This window comes from Pteronotus mesoamericanus, unplaced genomic scaffold (genome assembly GCF_021234165.1).
Source record: "Pteronotus mesoamericanus isolate MK-2021 breed Mesoamerican mustached bat unplaced genomic scaffold, CSHL_Meso_final contig_182, whole genome shotgun sequence".
Classification (NCBI taxonomy): Eukaryota; Metazoa; Chordata; class Mammalia; order Chiroptera; family Mormoopidae; genus Pteronotus; species Pteronotus mesoamericanus.
Window position 1 is genome coordinate 3023009 of NW_026555078.1, and position 22071 is coordinate 3045079.

General features: G+C 52.4%; 1 protein-coding gene across 2 annotated transcripts in view; it reads left to right on the top strand.

Moving 5' to 3' along the window:
- Nucleotides 1-20824, top strand: part of CLMN (calmin) — a 95246-nt gene extending 74422 nt beyond the window's left edge. The window contains exons 6-14 of one of the 2 annotated variants that reach the window (XM_054567067.1): nt 1685-1875; nt 3981-4174; nt 4986-5068; nt 8819-10459; nt 14204-14400; nt 17178-17238; nt 17851-17921; nt 18309-18405; nt 19865-20824. In XM_054567067.1, coding sequence (XP_054423042.1) covers nt 1685-1875; nt 3981-4174; nt 4986-5068; nt 8819-10459; nt 14204-14400; nt 17178-17238; nt 17851-17921; nt 18309-18405; nt 19865-20029 — 2700 coding nt within the window. In that variant the 3' untranslated portion in view covers nt 20030-20824. Of the gene's footprint in view, nt 1-1684; nt 1876-3980; nt 4175-4985; nt 5069-8818; nt 10460-14203; nt 14401-17177; nt 17239-17850; nt 17922-18308; nt 18406-19860 lie in introns of both variants that reach the window. The other variant, XM_054567068.1, reaches the window with a different exon arrangement.
- The last annotated feature ends 1247 nt before the right edge of the window (nt 20825-22071 follow it).

The following is a 22071-nucleotide window of genomic DNA, read 5'->3' on the forward strand; positions in this document are numbered from 1 at the left end:
CAAGGGTGGCAGAGAGAGTCCGTTTCTGGCAGATTTTGACTTTTCTGTGTCCTGAAAAAGAACTGAAGGGCTCTGGTTGCTAGGGACTTGCATCCCTGTGATTCTGAAGTGGCAGGGGCTCTGTCCAGAAGAGTCTGTTTATTCTTTTAAGAATTTAAGAATTAAATAATGACTTCGAAAAACAATTTCATTCTAACATGTCACAAGTGCTGGGGAACCACTGTCAAAAACTGAACTTGGTGGTGTTGCTTTCCTAAAATGACTCCTGTTTGTCAGAGGTGATTCAAGGGCCTGTCTGAAAGGAGCTCTAGGAAGAGGCATGTGTGGCGGACGGGGAGCCCTTTCTCCATCCTTGGCCACGGCAGCTTGTCCTGGGAAACGCAGGTTATGGAGACGGGACAGGGTATGAAGGTGGCATTTGAAACCGCGCTCCAGTTCTTGTCCCTGAGTAGAAGGGAATGAGCTGACATTTTTATCTTCTCAAACCCCCTTCTTTTGAAATAGAACTTCACGGCTCATTATTTAACTGCTTCTCCCCCCAAGAGTAAAAATCATCTGCACGGAGGTGATTTGCTGGGAGTTTTGGCTCCATGTTTGAGTTTCGGGGAAGGGAGAGCACAAGCAAGATTTGGAGACAACAGGGGAAGTTCTAGGCGAGCCTTCGACCTCAAAACCAAAGGCTCTCTCACCGAGCCTCGGTTCCCACATGAGCCCGTGGGGCGAGCACGAAGAGATGCTATGTGGGACAGCCCGTGGTCAGCTGTAGTGTCCTGTGCAGGCTTCTGTCGCTGGCGGTCATGATGAAATCCCCTGACAGATGCTGGAAACATCCTGATCCTGGCAATGTGTAGAAAGTCAAGGCCTTAAATCCACCCCAGACCTTCATTCATTCATTGAGTAAAATGTCTGTTGAGTTTCTCCTATGTGTCCTGCATTTGTGACTCTCTGGGATTACAGATTAATCAGTCCCATACTACAGAGCTCTGTGGTGCAGGCCACAGTCAAGGTATGAGCAGAGTGTTGTCAGAGTGCTGAGCAGGGGCAATGACCTCAGGGGACAAGGGGAGTGAGGGAACCTTTCTACAGGAAGTGACACCAGAGCTAGCTTTTGAAGGGTGGGTAGGAGTGCGTTAGACCAGAGCTGCTCAGACTTGACTGTGCATATGAACCCCCGGGGGCGGTGCTGAAGTCCAGGTTCTGATTCTGTAGGGTCTGGGGCAGGGCCTGGGACAGAAGCATTTTTCACAAGTGCCCCATGGTAGGAACCACCTTTTGAGCAGCCAGAGATTTAGTGATGGAGGGAAGCGACGTCCGGGCAGCAGGACCAGGATGAGCCTAGGCAGTGGGGCTTGAAACAGCGAGATGCATTCTGGGAGGGACAGCCTGTGAAGGGACGGGTAGGTGGAGTCAGGTCAGGAAAAGTTACGCGCAGAGGCTGGCCAGAGCCAGAGAGACACTGGGAAGAGAGGCCCTGCCCTGCGAAGTGTCGTTGCATGCACTCCAACCCCCATGAAACAGGCCATCGTGGGTCCTGCCCTGTCCCCTGACACGTGGCCACCGGGAAGGCGTTTCACCCTATCCAGAGACCCATTTCTGCAGGAGCTGGTCCCTCCAGTCAGGACCCACATGGCCCCTGTGCGCAGAGGAGGTTTGCTCTGCATCTGAAATGCCTTTTCCCTTGCAGATTAAGGAGCTCACGGGCAACCTCAGCAGGAATTCCCCATCTTCCAGCCTGTCGCCTGGCTCGGGGGGCACGGACTCAGACTCTTCCTTCCCACCCACGCCCACCGCAGAGAGGAGCGTGGCGCTATCGGTGAAAGACCAGAGGAAGGCCATCAGGACCCTGCTGGCGTGGGTGCAGAGGAAAACGAGGAAGTAAGCCGTGTGCCCTGCCCCACCCCCATGCCGTTACCAGGCAGCAGGAGGAGGGCCCTCCCTGGAGTACACAAAGGAAAGGGGCATTAACATTTATTAAGTTATAGGCCAGGTACATGCCTTCTGTTTCATGCAGAGGGCGGTCCGACCTTTTGGCGTCCCTGGGCCACGCTGGAAGAAGAGTTGTCTTGGGCCACACATTAAATACATTGCAACATGTAATCATACACACAAAAAGCAACTCGTCACGTTTTAAGTAAATTTACAATTTTGTGTTGGGCCTCACTGATAGCCATCCTGGGCTGCGTGTGGCCCGCGGGCCGTAGGTTGGACACCCCCGACAGGGAATGCTATATGTCTTTCAGGTTTGGTGCCCAGAAAACTTGCAGAATCTTTGCTTTTCAGGAAGCTGTTGAGAGGATCTGCATACAAATCAAAGGAGCTTCCAGTGGGTTAAACCCCATAGTGGGAATGCCTCTTGAATCCTAATAACATGTCCCTATTTATTGTTAAGTGCCCAGGTGTCTTTCAGTCTGTACCTACTTAAAAGCTAATAGCAGTAAAAGCTATAACTTATCAGAGTTAGGATTGGCCTCCCCAAAACTTAGGCCGTGACCTGGAGCAAAGTGTCCGGTCTCCTGTTCAACCCTGCGCGGTGGGCAAGGCCTTTCAGCAGTTTGGTGTTAGGTCTCCCACTGGCAGCAGCCAACAGCCCCTTGGCCTCTGGGCGTGGGCAAGGCCGGGTAGGAAGCCAGGCCACATGGAGCAAAAGCCACACCAACTTAGGGCCACCTCAGCTCTGCCATATACACACGGGGTGAAATCCTGGTGAATCACTTTCCCTACCGGCCACATCAGCAAGATGGTGACTTGTCATTTGCTGCCTTACAGCGTAGTTAGGGTGAAGTGATACAGACCCTCAAACATGCCTGGCATAGGACCAGCCCGTAAAAAGCACTTCACAAATATCAGATCCCTCCTCCCCAGTGTATGGGAGCGAATAAAAGAGGAAAGAAGAAGGAGGATGAAAGAGAGGCTGGATCTTTGCAGTTTTGATTGAGGGGCGGAACATGGTAGAGTTGATTAATGCGAACAGTCGTTACATGTCCTTTGAAAAGAAATCAACCGAAAGGGAGCCAGGGGGACTAAGGAAGAGGCGGTGTTCCTGGGGTGATGGAACAGGTCCATTGCTCCATTATGGCCGTAGCCCCAGGACTCCGTACGTGCGCTAAAATGTTGTGCTCTATGCTCCACCCCTGGAAAAAAGAAACTGGCAGCACCAAATGAGGTCTGAGGCTTAATTAACAGCCTTGTCCCGACATCCTTGCTGCAATAACACACTCTGGGAATGTATGATGTTCTCTGCTTTTGCAACTGCTTATGAATCTTAAGTGATTTCTAAATTTAAAAAAAAGTTTTTCATTTATTTGTTTAAAGAGAATTCAGTGATCCCAGTGACAAGACTGGCAGGTCTCAGGGGATGGTTTCTAAGGGAAATTGTCACCTGGCGGGATTAGCCATCTTTGTTCCTCCTGTGGTATTAGCTGCCACTGAGTGAGTGGCTTCTGTGTGTCGCCTGCAGGGCACATTCGGGTGTCCACCTGCCATGGCCATTCTTGTGGGTTCAAGCTCGTACTTCTCCACAGCCACCACTGAGAGGTCACAGCGAGGTGATCTTGTTTTATCATTGAGGAGTTTGAGGCCAAGGCGGGTACAGGACTTGCCCAAGCTCACAGCACAGGAAGTACAGGGTGGGCAGCCGGGTGTGCACAGGGGACTTTCTGGCTCCTTTTTATTGCACAACACATCCTGTTTGCTGTTTTGAGCATCACTGATAAATCTGCTCATTTACCTGTCTGGAAATCGGGGAACACGAGGTCCTGTTCTGCCCTCTTGTTCGACACATGCCTCCTTCTTCTGTTCATCCAGAGATGGAAATGGGGTGATTTGGTGCAGCTCTCCCGGGACTTGGGCCCAGGTGTCCGGCCATGTGAGGGCAGCAGCTCCCGGCCCCACTTAGAGGCCCGCAAGGCTGCCTCGTGCTGCCCCAGATCACTGATTCTCTTTACTAAGCTGCCTGCGGCCGCCCTGCGGCCTTTCCCCAGGTATGGCGTGGCAGTGCAGGACTTTGCGGGCAGCTGGAAGAGTGGGCTGGCTTTCCTGGCTGTGATCAAGGCCATCGACCCCAGCCTGGTGGACATGAAGCAGGCCCTGGAGGACTCGATGCGGGAGAATCTAGAGAAGGCTTTCAGCATCGCGCATGACGCCCTTCACATCCCCAGGCTCCTGGAGCCAGAAGGTAGCAGCGGTCCCTTCTCTCTCTTCCTTCTCAATGATTTTTACCACCTGTGTAACACATGCTGCCCAGGTGGAAAATCCAGAAAAATCCAATGAAGACTTATTATATCTTCTACATTCCTACTACTGAGATCATTTTTCCAGTATTTTTCTATGCATTTAATTACAATTTTTTTTACATAATTGGGATTATTCAGTGTATGTATAGTTTTAGCCTCTTCTTTTTTTTACTTAACAGTCTTAATTTTGCTATAAGTATTTGCTTAACTTATGTAGTTACAGTGTTTTCATTACATATTTCTATGGGCCACACAATGGTTCATGTCATGGCATACCAGAATCTACTAGGCTCTTCTACCACTGGTGGGCATTGAGGTTGTTTCAGGAATAGTCGTGTTGATATATAACACTGCAATGAACATCTTACTGAGTGAAGTTTATTCTTCTAAGATTATTTCCTTGGGACCAGGTCCCCTGAGTGTAGTGACAGAGTTGGAAAGGACACACCTTTTAAAGACACTTGACTACCTTGGTTTCCACGCGGGTCAGGAGAGTGTGAGACTCTCTCCAGCAGTGAGCAAGGACAGACAGACAATCTCGGGAGTAAGGAATCCTGGATTCTACATCCCAGACCCTCTGTTCATCCGCCTCCGGTCAAATGATTCGCCCTCTGGGCCTAAATTCCCTCACATGTAAAAGGAAGAGGAAGAACCTCAGTGGTGTACGGGATCCTTCACCATCCAGTGTCCCGTGGTCCTCCTTAAAGATCGTGTGTCCATGTGTCCTTCTAACGCCTGTGTCTCTCTCAACAGACATCATGGTTGACACTCCAGATGAGCAGTCTATCGTGACGTACGTGGCACAGTTTCTAGAACATTTTCCGGAGCTGGAAGCCGTATGTTGGTTTTCCTTACCTTTAATTCTGATACTATATTTCCATCAGATAAAGCTAGGCTTGGACTATGGTGTTCCAGGGGCAGTAATAATCCAGCCTGGATCTCGAGCCCTGTGAGCACTGCCTTGCCACAGTTTAACTTCAAAATCGTACATAACGTGTATCACGTTTAACTGTGGGACGGGAAGGTAGGCAGCCACCCCTCTTGCAACCCTCTTCCCGTACCAAACTTGATTAAGATTGTAAAAGATTATAAAAGTGTAATATGGATCACTTACCTGATTTCTTAGATGTCAGATGGCACATTTTAGCAGTCTACCAGATTTTACCAGAGTGTGAAAAATTATAGAAGACGATGTTCAAAACTTGTGTTTTTATGTTTGGAGTCTCAGATTATACTTGATCACAGAATTTTATTTATTTATTTATTTATTGCACAGAATGAGACCTTTTAGAGGCTGTCATGGCTCAGTTGAACCTCCACCTAACCCGGGAATGATAATAATGACAACAGGTTACAACAGTAACAACAGCCCTTTACTGAATTCATTGATAATTTACTGAACACCCACTGCTGGCTTGGGGGGTCTCAGCAATAAACTAGGGGGACGAGGCCCCTGACCTTTGTATAGTTTTGCTCTAATAAACAGTGAACAAGTCAGCAAACACATTACAATATGAAGGAGTTATAAGTAATAGACTGGAAAAAAAATGAGCATAGAGAGCATGTCATGTGCCCCGGGGGACCGGGCTGCTCTCTGAGCTGGAGGCTGGGGACATAACTGGCGGCCGTTCCTGCAGTCCCACCTGGCTCAGCCTCTCCATCCTCACTTTATAGACGAGAACACTGGCGGTCAGAGGCTTTAAGTGCCCGCCAGGGTCACACAGCCGCCAGCTGCAGAGCTTTGTGACCCTGGTGTCTATGGTGCCAAAGTTCAGGTTCCCTCACAACGTATGGCCGAACCCGAGCCCACACTTGGTAGAGCTCAGAACAGCCAGGTTGGGTTCCCCCTGTGCTGTGGCTTTCATTCCAGCCTCTGGCCCTGTGTGTGTGTGTGTGTGTGTGTGTGTGAGTGTGTGTTTCCCATCCGTCCCTGCACCACAGATCACTACCCCGCGTAAGTTAGAAGCAGAAATTCCATGGGCTGTGGTGGCAGTCTGCCACTTGATGCTGTGTGACCTCGAGGTGCTTACGTCACCTCTCTGATGTACGTCTGTGTACATGCTAGTCCTGGGGCTGGCACAATAGTCAATGCACAGCAAATGGTGGAGATGGTTATTGTTTTTGTAATAATTGAATATGCTGTATAATTTGTATAATTATATACATTGTACAATGTAATATGTGCTATAATAATATTTCGTAATAGTCCTAGCCCATTACTGACTTCTGAGATACTAGGCATCAAGCCTTTTTGTTATAGCCTTTAGCCCTTAATATGCAGGCAGAGTGTGAAATCAACTAAAACGTATGGTATTTTTAGGAGTTGCAGCCAGGATTCAGCAAATCCTGGGGAGGGGAGAAAAGGGGAGGGGAGGGGAGGGGAGGGGAGGGGAGGGGAACGAGAGGTTGAACAGGAGGTAAGACCTGAGAAAGTCATCCTGAGCCACGGAACACAGTGTGTCACTGCAGAACAGTCAGTCCCTACATACCCCCAGAGCACTACAAAGGACAAGCCTCAGCCAACGCAGGCACTCACTGAACTGTTCCGGAACGGTTCAGCTGAGTTTAGCTCATTTCAATAAACATTCCTTAAGCCTTGGCCATCCGGGTACCACCAGACACTGCGCCTGGCTTTATAGCCCACCATGTGGTTTATTTTGGTTAAATGTACCATATGCACTTGAAAAGAATATTCCTTATGCACTGAAAGATTTGACATTCTTTAAATATCAATTAGGTTCAGTTCGTTAATATGCTGTTCTCATGTTTTGTAGGCATACTGATATTTTTTCCTCTGCTTTTTCTATCAACTCATGTGAGAGAGAAATGTAAAAATCTCCACCTTATGATTGTGGATTTATTTTTCTTCTTTGCTCTGTTGGTTTTTGCTTTGTGTATGTTGAAGCTATGCTATAAGCGCATACACATTTAGGATTATTGTTTCTTTCTGATGACTTGGTTGTTTTATTTTTATGCAATTTCTTTGTCTTGTTGTGTACTTTGCCTGATAGGAATATAGCCATACCAGCTTTCACATGCTGTTTGCATGACATACCTTGTTTCATCTTTTTCTTTTCAGTGTGTGTGCTAATATTTAAACACATATCTTATAAACAGTATATAGTCAGGTCTTATTTTTTATCCATTCGGACAAGAATTACTGTGTCATTTAATTAGTGTGTTTTTCATTTATTTACAGAGATTTAAATACCGTTTTGATTATTGTTTTCCATTGGTCCTGTCTATGCTATGCTTTTTGTCTTTCCTTCCTGAATTTTTTGGATGATTCGATTTTTTTTTTGGTTTTCATTTTACCTCCACTGTTAGCTTTTTAGCCACATATCCTTGTTTTATCTTTTTAGTAGTTCTGGGCATTATAATGCTCATCTCTAACATACCTCAGTTAACCTTGAATTCCTATTATAACACTTCAAGTAAAATGCATATTTTATATGATTTATATATGCAAAAATTTATTTCCCCTTGCTTCCTCTCCATTCCTCTGTGCTATTATTGACATTTACTTCACTTCTACATATGTTTTAATCCCAATACATTGTTATATTTGTGCTTTAAACAGTCAGGAGGCTTTTTAAAAAAACTTTTCATTCTTTTATATTGACTGTATATTTACTATTTCAAGTAGTTTTCATTCCCTCCTTCAGATCTGGCTTCCACTTATGACCATTTCTCTGCAGCGCAAAGAACTACCTTTGTGTTTCTTGTAGCGCAGGTTAAATAGTTATTTTAGAGTATCTGCTGGTTCTAACCCTGGGTTGTATTCGGGTCTGCTTCCAATGACTGTTGCTCTCTTCATTATGGGTCTCAGTCCCCTGATTCTTGGCATCTTGAAATTTTTTTATTTTTATGCCAGACCTGGTATATAAATAAACATTCCCCCTCCATCTCCCGAGAATGTATTCCTTTCCCAAACAAGGATTTACATTGAGGAACTAATCATTTTGGCCTTCTCCGGAGTCGGTGAGGGATATGTTGCAGTACTATTTAATTTCAGCTTTCTGGTTTCAAATAATTTGAGGACGAGGCCACCACACTGACTCCCCTAGGGCTTTGGGAGCCAACACAACAGCACCCCAAGATCACTCGGTGCGTGTCAGCCCGCCCACAGCTGCTGCTTACTCAGCAGAAGCCCTTGTGCGGGAGAATCAGCATAGACAGAGGTTTAGCTTTGCATTTGGGGCCCCTTAGATTCACTGTCTCATACCAGCCCACACAGTCGATGACGAGGTGGCTGATCTTTCATTATCTCCGGTGGGTCAGCTCTCCTGTCTGTCCCCAGACTAGACAGCGACCCACAGGGATGAAGTAGCAGACAATCTCTGCTTGCTTAGCAGGGCTCATGCTACAGTGTAGTTCACTGAGAGTTCTTTGTCTCCATAGCTTGAAAGAGTAGTATTTTTAAAAATACTTTGGCAGAAACAACAGCCTTTCCAACCATCTACAACTTAATTGGAACACTTAGCATTAGCTCTGAAGTGGCTCTTTCTGCTTTCGCATTGTTCTTGGAGAGGGGAAGAAACATTGTGCTTACATCTGATGTCACGTTGCCCTGTGTTTCTCTGCAGGAAGATTTTGTGGATTTGGAGAGAGAAGCCCCCATTGAATCCACCTTTGTCCGCATTAAAGAAACACCTTCTGAGAGGGAGAGCACAGTGTTGTTTCTGACCGAAGACGGGGAGCGCGCCTACTCTGTTAACCATGAAACCAGCCACCCACCGCCCTCCAAAGTCTTTGTCTGCGACCAGCCCGAGAGTGTGAAGGAATCCCACCCGGGTGGCGTTTCCAGCCAGGCGCTGTCGGACACTGCCACCGAGGTCATACACCAGGTCATAGACCAGGTCCTCCAAGACATCCCAAGTAAGGCCAGCAGCAATGGCGAGCCGTCTGCAGAATCTTCCATCTTATCCAGAAAGGACAACCGGGATCCCAGCTCTCTGCCAATCAAGAAAACTGTGCACTTTGAGGCCGACACCTACCACGATGCTTCCTGCAGTAAGGACACTTTCCACAGTCAAGACTTTGTCTTTGAAGGGAGCCCAAGAGGGACAAAGGCGTTGTCGAAGCAGGATGGATATGTCTTGGAGGTTGCCGAGGACAAGCTGAAACCGGACGTTCCCAAGATCCTGGAAGTAGCTTCTGACGAGGCCCTAGGTGAAGTTTCCTTGGTGGACAGTAAGATCAGTGATTCTCAGACTTCCCAGAGCTCTCCCTCCTGGAACGGGGCATCGGAGAGGGCAGCCAGCCCTGGGGAAGGAAGTCGTCCCCATTCGCCCTGTGGGGAGGATACTGTTGTGGCCGAATCCTTGGAGATCAAGGTTGAGCTGCAGACTGCAGAAGCTATGGATAAAGATGACTATTTTGAAGGCATACCATTAAAAGCCTCTAAATTTAATAGCGACCTAGCTGATTTTGCCTCGACCAGCCAGGCTTTCGATGAGGAGCCCTCGCGCCCTGAGAAAACGCCTGGCGAGGGTGAGGCAGCGGAGGAGCTCGCTGAGACACTGGGTAGGAGGAGGAGCAAACCTGCCCAAGAACAGGAGGGTTCAGATGGGCCCCCAGGGAAGCCTGGCAAGCAGGACCCTCACAAGGGCCCTGGGCAAGAAGACCAAGACTATTTTGTGGCCCCCGAAGTGGCACCAGTGGATAAAAAGCCAGAGGTGCACGAAAAGGCGAAATTCAAGTCCTCGCATCGCCGCCGTGGGGAGGAAGAAGGGGAGGCGGAAGGCCCCCTGGAGCTCGGCAGAGAACTGCCTACCAACCCGCCCAGCAGCCGCATCAGCCTGGACACCCTCGGGAGTCACAGCGACGAAGGCCTGGATTTCAAACCCTCCCCGCCCCTCTCCAAGATTTCCGTCATCCCCCATGACCTGTTCTACTACCCGCATTACGAGGTTCCGCTGGCTGCAGTTTTGGAGGCTTATGCGGAAGGCATAGAGGATTTGAAGAGCGAAGAGATGGACCTCGAAGAGCCAGAGGACTATCTGTATGACTTGGGGCCCCGGGAGGAGGAGGAGCCTGAGGCCTTGGAGAGCAGCTGCAGCTTCTCGGGGCAGGGCAAGGACCACCCCCCATCCGCCCTCCAGGAGCCCGATCTGGACAGGGGCGCGCAGGGTGCCAAACCCGCCTCAGAGCCCACGCCCCCACCTGCCCATCAGGCCCACCAGCAAAGGGAGGCCGAGGACAGTGCCCCTGTGGAGAGTCAGCAGGTAATTGATTGCCCGACCTGGGGAATTCTGCCCTCCCTGAGCTCAGTGTCTTTCATAAAATAGGCTCCCTCCCAGACGTCCCGGGGTGCACATTTAAGGAGGTGCTCACTGAGGCTTGGGCAGGGGGCGGCGCTGGCTCTTGAGAGGGATGGCTCCTTCAGTTTTGCACCCTGGGTGCCTTGCTGGCCTCCCCCAGCCCTGGCCGTGCCCACAGGGCCGCTGAGAGGATCAGTGAGGTCACATCTGAGAGTCCAGCGCAGCAGATCCAGTAATCACTTTAAACAGTAATCAGAGCTCCACGTGGGTGCCCTTAGCGAATCGAAGCCCCGCCTCCTGCTGCAGCCTGGGAGATCCAAAGGGAGGCCTCGCATTTGACGCCAGCCGTGATTTTTAATGGCCGTTTGCCTGTTCAGCCCTGTTATTATTTGGCCCCTGTGGTTTGAAAGGGAGTGTGGAGACAGGGCAAGGAGGGGACACGCACTGATCTGCCACCTGAGGCTCTCATTTCATTGGGCCCCGCAGCTCAAGAGGGCCCTCGGAGCGGAGTGCGCAGTGAGAGGGTGGGGGCCCTGGTGGGCCAACACGGGGGGCGCAGAGGGCGGGGCTTCCCGCAGGTGCCCCGCTAGGAAGCGCTCCCCCAGCGGCGCTGGGAGCGCGGGGGCCCAGTCCATGTGACAGCCCTTGGAGGCGCAGGGCAGGCAGGGCGCCCAGGCTGAGCTGGCCTGGGAGGAGAAGGGAGAAGCAAATAGGAGAACCTGCCTTGGGTGTTTCATGCTGGGAGACCAAGTCCCCAGTAACTGTGCCAAGAGGGACGTTGGCATCCGATGTAGGAGATGGGGCCCAGCAGAGGGGGGCCCTACCCAGATCCAGAGAGGCTGCACATGGGGCGCGGGGGCTGTGGAGCTGGGGAGGGAGGTCTGGGTGGAGCGCACAGCCTGAGCGTGGGAACCAAGGTGGGAACATGCGGCACATCCATCAGCTGTCCCAGCTCACCTGGGCCACCTCTGCAGTGGCCCCCCGTGCCATCCCATTGGCTCTTCCCAGGCTTTCCTGCCTCTCCTCCCCAGTGCAGCCCCGCCCCCATCGAGCAGTGAAAACCTCAAGCACAAATCTCAGCCTATCACTCCCCTCCTCCAATCCCCAGAATAAAGTCCTCATTCCTTAGCATGGCCTTTAAGACCCTTCCTTCTGCCACCTGGCCCCCACCCTCCGGTTCCCCCTCCCTCCCTCCCCTGCAGCCACGCCAGCTTCCTCCCTGGCTCCCAGTTACCCCATCTCTCCTCTGCCTCCAGGCTCTGCCTGATCAGGTCCCGACGCCTTCCCCCCTCCCCTTGGCAAGCACTTGTCCGCCTTCCACGTCCCACTCACACGGCCCCTCCTCCCAGGAGCCTTCCCAGCTCCTCCCCAGGCACAGCAGCTGCCCTCTCATCTGTAGCCAATAAGTCTTCATCCCTCCCTACCCTAGTGCTTAACCAGGTGTCCTGGGTTGTGGTTTTCTCTCCCAAGCAGAGTGTGAATATTGGTGTATTAAGGTTCAGACTCTAGAGACCAGCCTGGCAGGGCCTGCGATGCAGGAAACAAAGGGGCACTGCATGATGATTTGGGGGTGTAAGGAGAAGGTAGGGTACAGTGAACACCAAGGTAGATGGCCATGCTCTGGCTCATGGCCCTGGAGAGACAGGGCTGAGAGAGAGGCCCTGCGGATGCAGCCCGGAGGTCTACAGGAGAAATGGGAGTCGGAGTAGCCTTGTGAGACATGTAGGATTTAGACAGGCAGCCGTGGTAGGCTGCTGTTACTGGTTTACCAACTCCAGGGTCGCTGCGGGGAGCAGAAGTCTCAGGCGGGAACAATCTAGGAGGCAAATGCGGCAGGATCACTCGGCTCTTTGGGGTGGAGACAGTCACTCTATGTTCATCTTTGGATAGAGGGCTGGTGGTTCCGCAGGGGCCAGGGGCCCACCCGCCATCTTTCCCTTTCGCCCCCACATAGAGGAACCCAGTCCTGGTGCCCCCTCCCCGCCTCCCCCCTCCACCACTGTCTGCAGGCTTGTTGAAGCCAACCCCACCCAAGATCCAGGAGTCAGAAGTGTCCCTCGGGGAGATCAGGTTGTGGGGCTGGGGGACCATGACAGGCACAGGGCAGTTCTCTGGGTTATTATGGGCCCGAAAGCTCTTTTAGGACCAAAGAAAGGGGACTGAGGGGTTGTTGGAAGAAAGCCTGAGTTGCACTCTTGCTCCGTGGTGTCACTTGAACTGGCTAATTCGGGGCTTGGTCCCTCTCCCCGGCTGACTGAGTGTGGCCTACAGAATCGCAGACGTGGCACTTCGCTCTCTTCCACTTTGCAAAAGTAGGTTGTGCACCAGCCATGTGGATAGGAGATGCGAGACGGGGCCGCGAAGCCCTGGGCTGGTTGTGGAACAGGAGCCCTAGGTCTGACTCCTCTTACACTGAGTGGCAGGGAGGGGGGCGGGGGGGCGGGGGGGGGCTGGCAGCCCCGGGACGGCATGGAAACAGCACCATGTGCCCTGCACCTCTCGGCTCCGATCTGCGTCCCCGGCTCTCACCTGCCCACCCGCTGCTCCCACGCCCACCTTGCAGCCAGCTCTGGCTCCTGAGGGTGGCCCCGGCTCTGGCTCCCGAGGGTGGCCCCGGCCTTGCTCCCAGCGGGGACGCAGAGGGAGGGATGCAGCTTGGCATGACAGGCGACGTAGGTGCGTCTGGCCTCCAGGCAGACAAGGCAGCACCGGAGGGAGCATTTCTCTGATACCTGGCCCTCCTGTAAAAAAGAAAATTACATCCTCGAAAGAGCCTAGAAAATGGCAAGTTCTTCTAGTCTTTACAAAAATGTCCTCTCCTCATTTCACCTCTCAGAAAGGTACCATTGATGACGGAGGAGGGACCGGAGGTTCAAATTGCCGAGAGCGCTTTTAATTTCTGCACAGAGCTTTGTTCTGTGGGCACCCGGGGACTGACCCCTGGAATCCTCTTAGTCCAACACCTGTTGAGCAGGTTCTTCTAGGCTCCGCAGGAATTGCTGAGAGGTGGCTCCAGCAGTTCCCACGCTTCTCGGTTTCACTCCAGAGCATTACTGGTGGGTTTCGGAGTGTCTGGTGTAGACAGTGGTCCGACGGACACTAGAGATGCACCACATTCCCCCTTCAGCCAAAGGCGCAGGGAAGCATCATCCCACCAGGTATACGTTTGCCTGCGCGTGTACCTCTCCAGACTCTGGGGCCCCCTTTGCGCCCTGTGGCTCTCCTGGCTTCCAGGATTCATTTCTCTGTTTAAGCAGATGATGATTGTGTGAAGGGTCCAACCATTGCCCACTATGAGGGACATCTTCTACACTGTACTACAGAGGGAACACTGTAGTACTGTGGGAAGAGGCTGGTAATTATTATACCCTGTTGAGAGACAAGGAAACAGAACCAGAGAGATAAAGTCAGTTGCTCAAGGTCGGAGAGTCGGCCAGGATTTTAAACTAGACTCTGCTGACCCTGGACCGTATGCCATTTTCACTCCACCCGTCTGGAGCATTTGAACTCTACCCAGGGGGCAGGAGTTTGGGTGGGCTTCCCTTCCCAGGCAGGCTGCGCTGGAAGGAGTTCCCGGGAGAGGCCGTTAGAAGGGCCGCCTGCGCTGGGCCTTGGAATCGAGGTGGAGGAGAGCACTGCTGGGTGGTGTCGCTCACCTGGCGTCTCAGCGGGAAATGCTGACTTGTATTTGGTTGTCTCGTCCTTCAGTCCCAGAAATCCCCGGACTTGGAAACCTCAGCAAACCCTTTAGAAGAAAAGGTCACGGGAGAAGCCATCAGCAGTAAAAAAAAGGAAAAAAAGAAACATGTGGACCATGTAGAAAGTTCAATATTTATAGCACCTGGAACTGTTCGGTCCTCAGATGACCTAGAAGAGGACATTGGTGACTACAGAATCCTTTCCAGGTATTTTATTTCTGTCTCCTGCCCCTAGGACCCAGCTGGGGAGTGACCCCGCGACCTCATTGTGTTGTCTGTTTCTGAGGGGTGGCAGGGGTGGGGCTGACGGCGAAGGAAACTTGGTGAGAACGTCCATACAGATTCACACAGAATTCATCTGGCAACTTGGTTATTGGCCAGAATCAGACACACAGATTCACCCCCAGCTCTGTACCTGGGTTCCCCCAGCTGGCCGCACCTTCACCAGCCTGCTGATAAGCAGCAGAACAGGAAGTTGGGAAGTGTGCCTTCTCTCCTCACTCCAAGTCGCTTGGGTGGGAACTAGCAGCGAGCGGAGACAAGGCTGGGCCGTAGGCGGGTGTGCGCTGTGAAAAGCAACAGACCCAGAGACCCTGCCAGCCCCAGGGACCACTGTTGGAGAGCAAACTTAGCTGGGTATAAGCATCTTCCGGAATTGGGAGGGGTGAGCTGCCTGTGTGCTGAGGGGACCTTTCACTGCTGTCACATGGAATTTAGACTTTAATATTATGACTTCACCCATGAGCTTGGTTGTAAAGAACTAAGGATGGTTCGTTTATCTCGGGGAGGGTAATGACCCCGACCTGGTCTTCAGGGCGCTGGTAGCACCCATCTGCGCTGTCACTCCAAGGCCACTGGATGGGATGGATTCGTCCCAGGGGAAACGGTTCACTGCTGACTCTCAGAAGACCCTGGCCCCTCCCCATTATCACTCCTCCTCACGGCGGCCACAGTTTACGTGCCCTGTGTGTCTAGGCACCTCCCGTGCATTTCCTCACTGATGCTCACAGGCACCCCCGGGGCAGACAAGGAGGCTGGGGCACCTCCCAGCTTTGGAGGCGGCAGACTGGGGTCTTGGATGCAGACCTGTCCGACTCTACCTCCCACGTTCCTTTCCTGACCCTTCACTGCCTGGGGAGGCTGAGCCTCGCTGGCTGCAGAGGGATGTAGTAGAGGTGTACATGTGGGCAGTGAGTGGGGAGAAGCCCGGACAGGGAGAGCCGAGAAGGGGCTGGCAGGTGCCCCACTTCCCGTCTGTCCTCTGCCTTGCTTCCGAGCCCGGAGCTGTGGGGCACTGAGGAAGATTAGTCAGGAGCCCCGATGGGGAGCAGCGAGGCACAGTGGAAGACGTCTGCCCACCTTGTCCGTGACTCCCAGAGCCCCTCTCCCCTCCCCTTTTCCTGAATGTCCAGCGGACATCCCCACTCTAAGTGCTCGCGAACACTTACGGGCAAACAGCTCGAGCTGTGTCCTCCTCAATCACAGTTTGGGGAGGAGCCGTTGGTCACTTGCCAGACCGCTCAGCTTCTCCCTGAGCAAGTCACTTCTCAGTAATCTGTGAGCAGCCGTTCCATGATGGAGTCTGCTAGACTCGGGGACTTGAGACGAGGCCAGCCACAGCGGAACTCCGGCCCAGCCCCACCCTCCCGGGGCTCCCCAGGGAGACAAGGTGGTGGCCCAGCCTGCTAGGACCGGAGGGGGTCAGGACAGCCCAGGGGCTGACCTGTCATTGATGTTGAGCATCGAGGGAACATGGGATGTGGATCTGGGAGAGAGAGAAGGCATTGCAGGTGAAAGAAATGGGGGGAGCAAGCAGCTGGTACCCTGCGGGCGCTCTGTAAATATTTGTGGGATGCGAGGGTGTCTGAAGAAACAGAGTGTGGGGGGACAGGGGACATCTGGGCTGCCTGCTGTATGAGGAAGTACCAGCAAAACCCGTCCCCATGAAGGTGAGACAGGGACAGAGATGGAAAAGCACACCCGTATTTCGGTGTGTGCGGGAAGAGGCCTGGCGGGCCATCCCCTGATGCCCCGAATGGAGCAGGCAGCAGCTACCTTCCGCTCCGCCCCGATCTCGCCTGGAGTGACGGGGAAGCGGTGCAGCCAGGTGGAAGCTGCGCGCCAAATGGAGGCAGGTGCGCAGAGGTGTGCGCAGGGGTGTGACTGCGTGAGGACCCCTGGGGGAGCCCCTCCCGTGGGCCAGGCCTTCTCCCTGTGGGGCCATGCTCTGTTCAAAGTCAGCACCTGGCCCCAGGGTCCTGAGTGGGACCGAGCTCTGTGAAGCGGGGGGATGGGAATGATGAGCCACTCTAGAGACGGGGAAACTGATCAGAGACGAAATACTTGGCTAAGGATGCCAGTTAACCAAGAAGCCGGGATGGCAGCCCAGGCCTCCGGCTGGGTCTTGTTTGCCTCAGGCTTAGGCAAGCTGGTTCTATTAGAAGGTCAGAGAACTTATTGCACATCATCAGCCTCAAAGACAGGGTCAGAATATTAGCCGCCTGGTGCGAGAAAAGGGGCGGTACAGCTGAGAGTTAGACACGCGGAGAGCAGCGTTGTGCACAGAACGGAGCAGTGGAAAGGGAGTTGGATATTGGATACCAGGTCCTGGTCCAGGTCTGGCCTCGGCTAGCTAGCTGTGGACATCTGGCAGTCCCCAGACTTAGGGGTGCTTGGGGAAAGAGATTCCTCCCTGCTGTGAAATCCTATGATTTGCAAGAATATGTGGTTTGCTTTCTATATCAAATTTTTCTCTCTGTGTTGTGTTGTTGACGGGGCCCCCTGTGTCTCTCTAATATCCCTCCTCATATTTGTAAGCACACTGCAGCCCAGATGGACGTCATGGATAAAATGTCTCATTTCTGTCACTGAAGCCCTAGTTTGCCTAAGCCTACCTGTGGAAGCTTCGGGAGCGGGAGCCGGGTGGGCCCAGCTGAGCCAGGAGCTCCAGGTGACACCAATTCAAATTTGTGTTTATTTTTCAGGACTAGCCACAGTGACTCCAGTATTTACATTCGACGACATAACAATAGGTCTTTGGAATCGGTTAGTATGCGAATTTCTTCTTCTTCCATGCACCTCTGCTAATCAGTTCCTTTCCATCCTCCGTCCTCCCCAGCCCAGAGCTTTGAAATTACTAACGTGCAACAACTATACTTTTGGATAGAAGACAAGCAAATTGAAATCTTGTTGTTAAGCACAGTCCAATCGGATGTCCAGTTTGGGCAATAGGGGATGTAAATAAAGTGATGATTTTAAAGCCTAAAGGCCTCTTTGTCATATAAAAAAGATGCATCCAAGACACCGACCCCGGCACTCAGAAAGATCACGTTCAAAGACAGGTGCAACAGAAGCGGAGGGTGCACTTTACGTCCGCAGCAGTTTAGCTCTGGTTGTGCTGGGACCCAGAGCACCGTGGTCCACAGCCCTGATTCAGGTGGCAGGAGGTGGGTGGGGCCTCCAGTGTGGGGCCGGGGGAGAGGGTAGAATAATGTGGAATATTGTTGAGCACTTTGACTTGGGCACTAGGTTTTTACAGAATTGAGAAAACACGGCATGCTCAGCTTTGTATGTTTAAAATCATTTTATTTTCTGTTTCAGAGATTTCATCTTTACTAATTGGGTTTGCGGGGGTTTTGTTTATAAATTTCACTGTAGGATCATGTTAGCTATGTTCAGTTGAGGAATGCCGCCGATCAGGATGACAGAAGAAATCGAATGTCAACCAGGTTGGTGGCTTTACTCCGAGGTTTATGGGCTTTTAAAAAAAAAAAAATGTTTTCTTTTTTAATTATGCAGCCTACCTTCTGGCGGTGGCTCTTCTCCAGCTATGCTTTGTTGATAACAAGATAAAAAGTCTGCGATAATGCAAAGAATGAACTGTTCCGGGGAGAATGGCTGTAAATTAAATATGCGTGGGAGGGCAAAGTGGATGCGAATTAAGAAAGCGGGCTCCATTTAGAGACGGGGTCTGGGTCACGCAGGCGCATTGACGTTAGACGGTGGCACTAGCTGTCTGTCAGAGGAAGAGCCAGGCAGGACAGGTGGGGATGTGATACCCGTGTTCTAAGCCCACCGTGCCTCACAACCCTGTTCCTTCTATGTCGCCACTGCAGGTACAATACTCAGAAGCTCACTGAGCTGATCTTACAGTTTTATGGCATCAGAGCAAACAAGAAGAGGGAAGGCAGACTTGCCAGGATGTCTATGAAAGTATCTCTTACTGTTGGCGAACTAGATGTTCTAGGCTAGGCCTGCTGTGCAGCTGGCTGACCTGGGACACAGGAAACCAGAGAAATCTCTAAACCTGACGCGTCTGACGCACCCTTATCCCTGTTGGAGTTACTGAATCACTTAATTTTATTGATCTTAAAAAAAAAATGCCTCAGGTTTTAATTGGCTTGGAAGGACTTAAATTATTGGAATGGAAAACCTCCTCCAGAATATTGCCCAACACCCGGGAGTGCGATCCCTCAAATTCCACCTCTCCGGCTCCTAAAAAGAGGCGAGATCTGCTTCCCTCCCCTGCCGTAAAATGGAAATATTAATGCACATTTTCCATTAGGCTTGACATACTCAGGAAAATAGCACTTTCAGCTTTTATGAGATAGAAACTTTGAAAATTGAGCCTGCAAGGGTGAGAAATGCAGGCGTGTTTTCCGTGTTTTTGAGCATTTATTACCTTCGCAATAAAAAATACAGTTTAAATTTTCTCTCAGACAGAGTTTTAAGAAAGAGAAAGCAATTCTGTCCAGTGTCCATCGTCTGCACTTGAATCCGCAGTTTCTAGACCAGGACGAAGGCGAAGGTTCTGGTCTGTCTCTCGGTCAGGAGACAGTTGGGGACAAAGTGGCTTTTGACTCATACCCTCCATCACAAGCCCCAGGTGGCCCCAAAGAGCGTACACTCAGCCTCTAGAAATTCAGCTTCAAGCGGAGGCTCCCAGGGCCCCTCCCAGTCGGATTGTGCCCCCAGGCCTTGCCTTTGGGGACTTTTGGCACTGCAGTTGGTCCCCACCACACGGCACCCTTCTGGGCTCTATCCACCAGGCCAAAGCTGAATGTCACTTGAACACAACCTTCTGTAAAATAAAAGAAGGAAGAGAAATCTGACCGAAACCAAATCTAGTCACTATTTTAACAACTAAAAACCAAACATGGTGGTGGGGTGGGTTTTTTTTTCGGTTTTGGTTTCTAATGGCTGTTTTCAAATGGCCTGAAACGGGGGAACTCTCTCTTCCTATAGGTGACACATGAAGTCCCCTCTGTTACTCAGTAGGGACACAACTGTCAATATCTAACCATGTGAAGGGTACTGGGGTGGAAAGGACGGAGTCCTGGCCTGGGAGTCACAGTCATCAGGTGGCTGAGGGCGGCCGCTCCACCGCCCCGTGGGTCTCGGTGTGCCCGTCTGTGGAGTGGGCTGGCAGCCCCTGCCTCTTCGTGGTGCGGAGAGGAACTGCCTATTATTGCGAGCGCTCCCAGGGCCTCCAGGCGCCCAGCCCCCCAACTTGGAGGGCTGCACATGCAAGGTGGGGTCTCTCGGGCGCCTCCCTGGGCCGCCCTCGGCTCTCCGGTTGGGCAGTGAGGTTCGAGCGTGGGGAGCAAGGGGGGGCTGCCCCACTCGGGTCCGGCTGGTAACAGCCCTGCCTGTGCCTTGCCTCTGCAGGAAGGCTAACCACTCCGGAGAAGCCACGCTGCGGGAGAGCGCCAGCCCGCAGAGCGACGCGCTGACCCAGCTGGTCCAGCAGCCGGACATGATGTACTTCATCCTCTTCCTCTGGCTCCTGGTCTACTGCCTGCTGCTCTTCCCACAGCTGGACGTCACCAGGCTCTGACGCGTGTGTCAGCGTAATAAAGAGACAGGACCTTGCCGGGGTGCGAGATCTTTCTACTTCATTTTCTTTCGCGTTCTGGACAGGGCGCCTCTACAGACAGTTGAGGATCTGCCCAGAAACGTGGACTCCTTGATTTTCTTTGGTTTTTTTTTCCCTGTTTTTTTCCCCCTCGTGCGTCCTAAGCATGCTTTCTCTCTGGCTGCGTACTCAACACTCAGGGGTGTGCCAGATCCTTGGGTGGGCTTTGTTCCTGTGTGCCTTGCTTTGTCAGTTACTAGTGTGTAGCCATAACCCGGCCTGAGCCCCTCCCACACCAGGTTCTTAAGGTCCTGGATGGATGTGAGTTACTTACCTCTCCGATGAGGGTCCTCCCGATGGAAAGAGGGTGGACATCCCAGGGAGAGCCTCTGCTGGGAAGAAAACGGCCACGTTTTCCTCCAGGAGGGGGTGTGTGTGAGTGAAGGTGCCTGGCGTCCCTGCACCTGTGTACTCTGGTGATGGGGGGACATCCAAGAGACACAGCTGCCAGCTCCGGGAGAGCACCTGGGAAGGGCGGAGTCCAGGCAGGGAAGTGAGCGCTGTGTCATGAGCTGCAGGGCACTCTTTATCTCCCTAGGTTTTGGGGTTGTGAGCGGGGAAAGTGGGATGCACTTTACATTTACTTTTGCCGTGATGGAATTAAGGGAAACCTGGATTTTCCAATCTTTTCCACCAATGCAATCCTTCCAAATGAAGCCTTGGGCGGGGTGTGGACAGCCCAGAGGACAGATAAAAGTGGGGCTCTGGCTGACTCAGGGCGGGCCTGCGGTCCCTCCCACTTTGCCTGGCCGCCCCCCGGCTTCCTTCAGTGGCGCCTGAGGTATCTGTGCTGATCCTTGAGGCCCCTCCAGGCGCTGCAAAGCCCTAAAAAGAGCCTGAGGAGGAGAGCTGAGGACAAGCCCCAGCTAATGGGAGGGCTGGACACGGCTCAGCAGGTTCCTGCCCTGAGAGAGGCTTTGCGCTCACCTGCCGCGGGGTGCACTCTCGGCCCTGGCATCCTTTGCGGTCCTTCACAGTGGGTTTCTTGGAAAGGCTTTCTTTCTGGACGACACCCCGAGAAGTAGACCAGAACAGGCAGTGGTTTGTGAGGGGACGGGGGGCGCCCCTCCGTCCTTCCCTCGTCCAGCCGGGACTCCCTCCGTGCCTGGGCGCCTGCGGAGAGGCAGGTCATGGTGATGGTCCGTTGCTTTCCCCTCCCATTGTCCTCCCTGCAGAGAGCATGAATTAGGTGACACGTGTGGCATCGCAAACTCTTAGATCTGAAGGGACCGTCCAGCCGAACCCAGAGAGGCAGAGTGGGGCGTCCAAGGTCGTCCCCCCGACAGGGAGCCGACTCCGCACACCACCAGGCCCCTGAGCGCCCAGTCCAGAGCTCTCGCCACGTTAGGGGTCTTCCATGGTGCCCATGAATGCCCGGGGTGGGGGGGAGGGAGAAGGGTAAAATGATTGGATGAAAATGGCCTCATTTCAACACCAGAATTTTTATGCCAATCTTCAACCTTCGCTTTGTTCTCATATTTTTTCCCACGAAGTTGTATTCACTTTCAGGCTCGTCCCCTGTCACGTCTGGGGGACCCTTGACAGCTCTAACAGCCTGTCGGCTGACGCACCAGCGTTGCTCTCACTCCAGGGCTCACAGTCCTCTCAGCGAGCCAAGGACTCCCTTATTTCCAGCAGCAAGGTTCAAGTTTACAGCATTCCAACATGGCCAAGAGCATTTGCACAGCACATTGGCGTCGACGACGGCACCAGTTCGGCCTCTGACCCACTCCGGTTACAGCCGGCCTTCCCTCCACGAACGGGGGCTGAGCCTTCCCAGCCGAACGCTGCTGGGAGCTTGGAGGGGTTCCATCTTGAAGGCCAAGTGTCCCGTGGAAAATGAGCTAATTAATGAGCGCCCTGGCATCATGGAATGCTCAAAGGTACAGACAATAAAGATTACATGTGTGCTATTTTATAACCCTGAACTCCATGCAGTGCGCGCCTCAATTAGATGCCTGAAG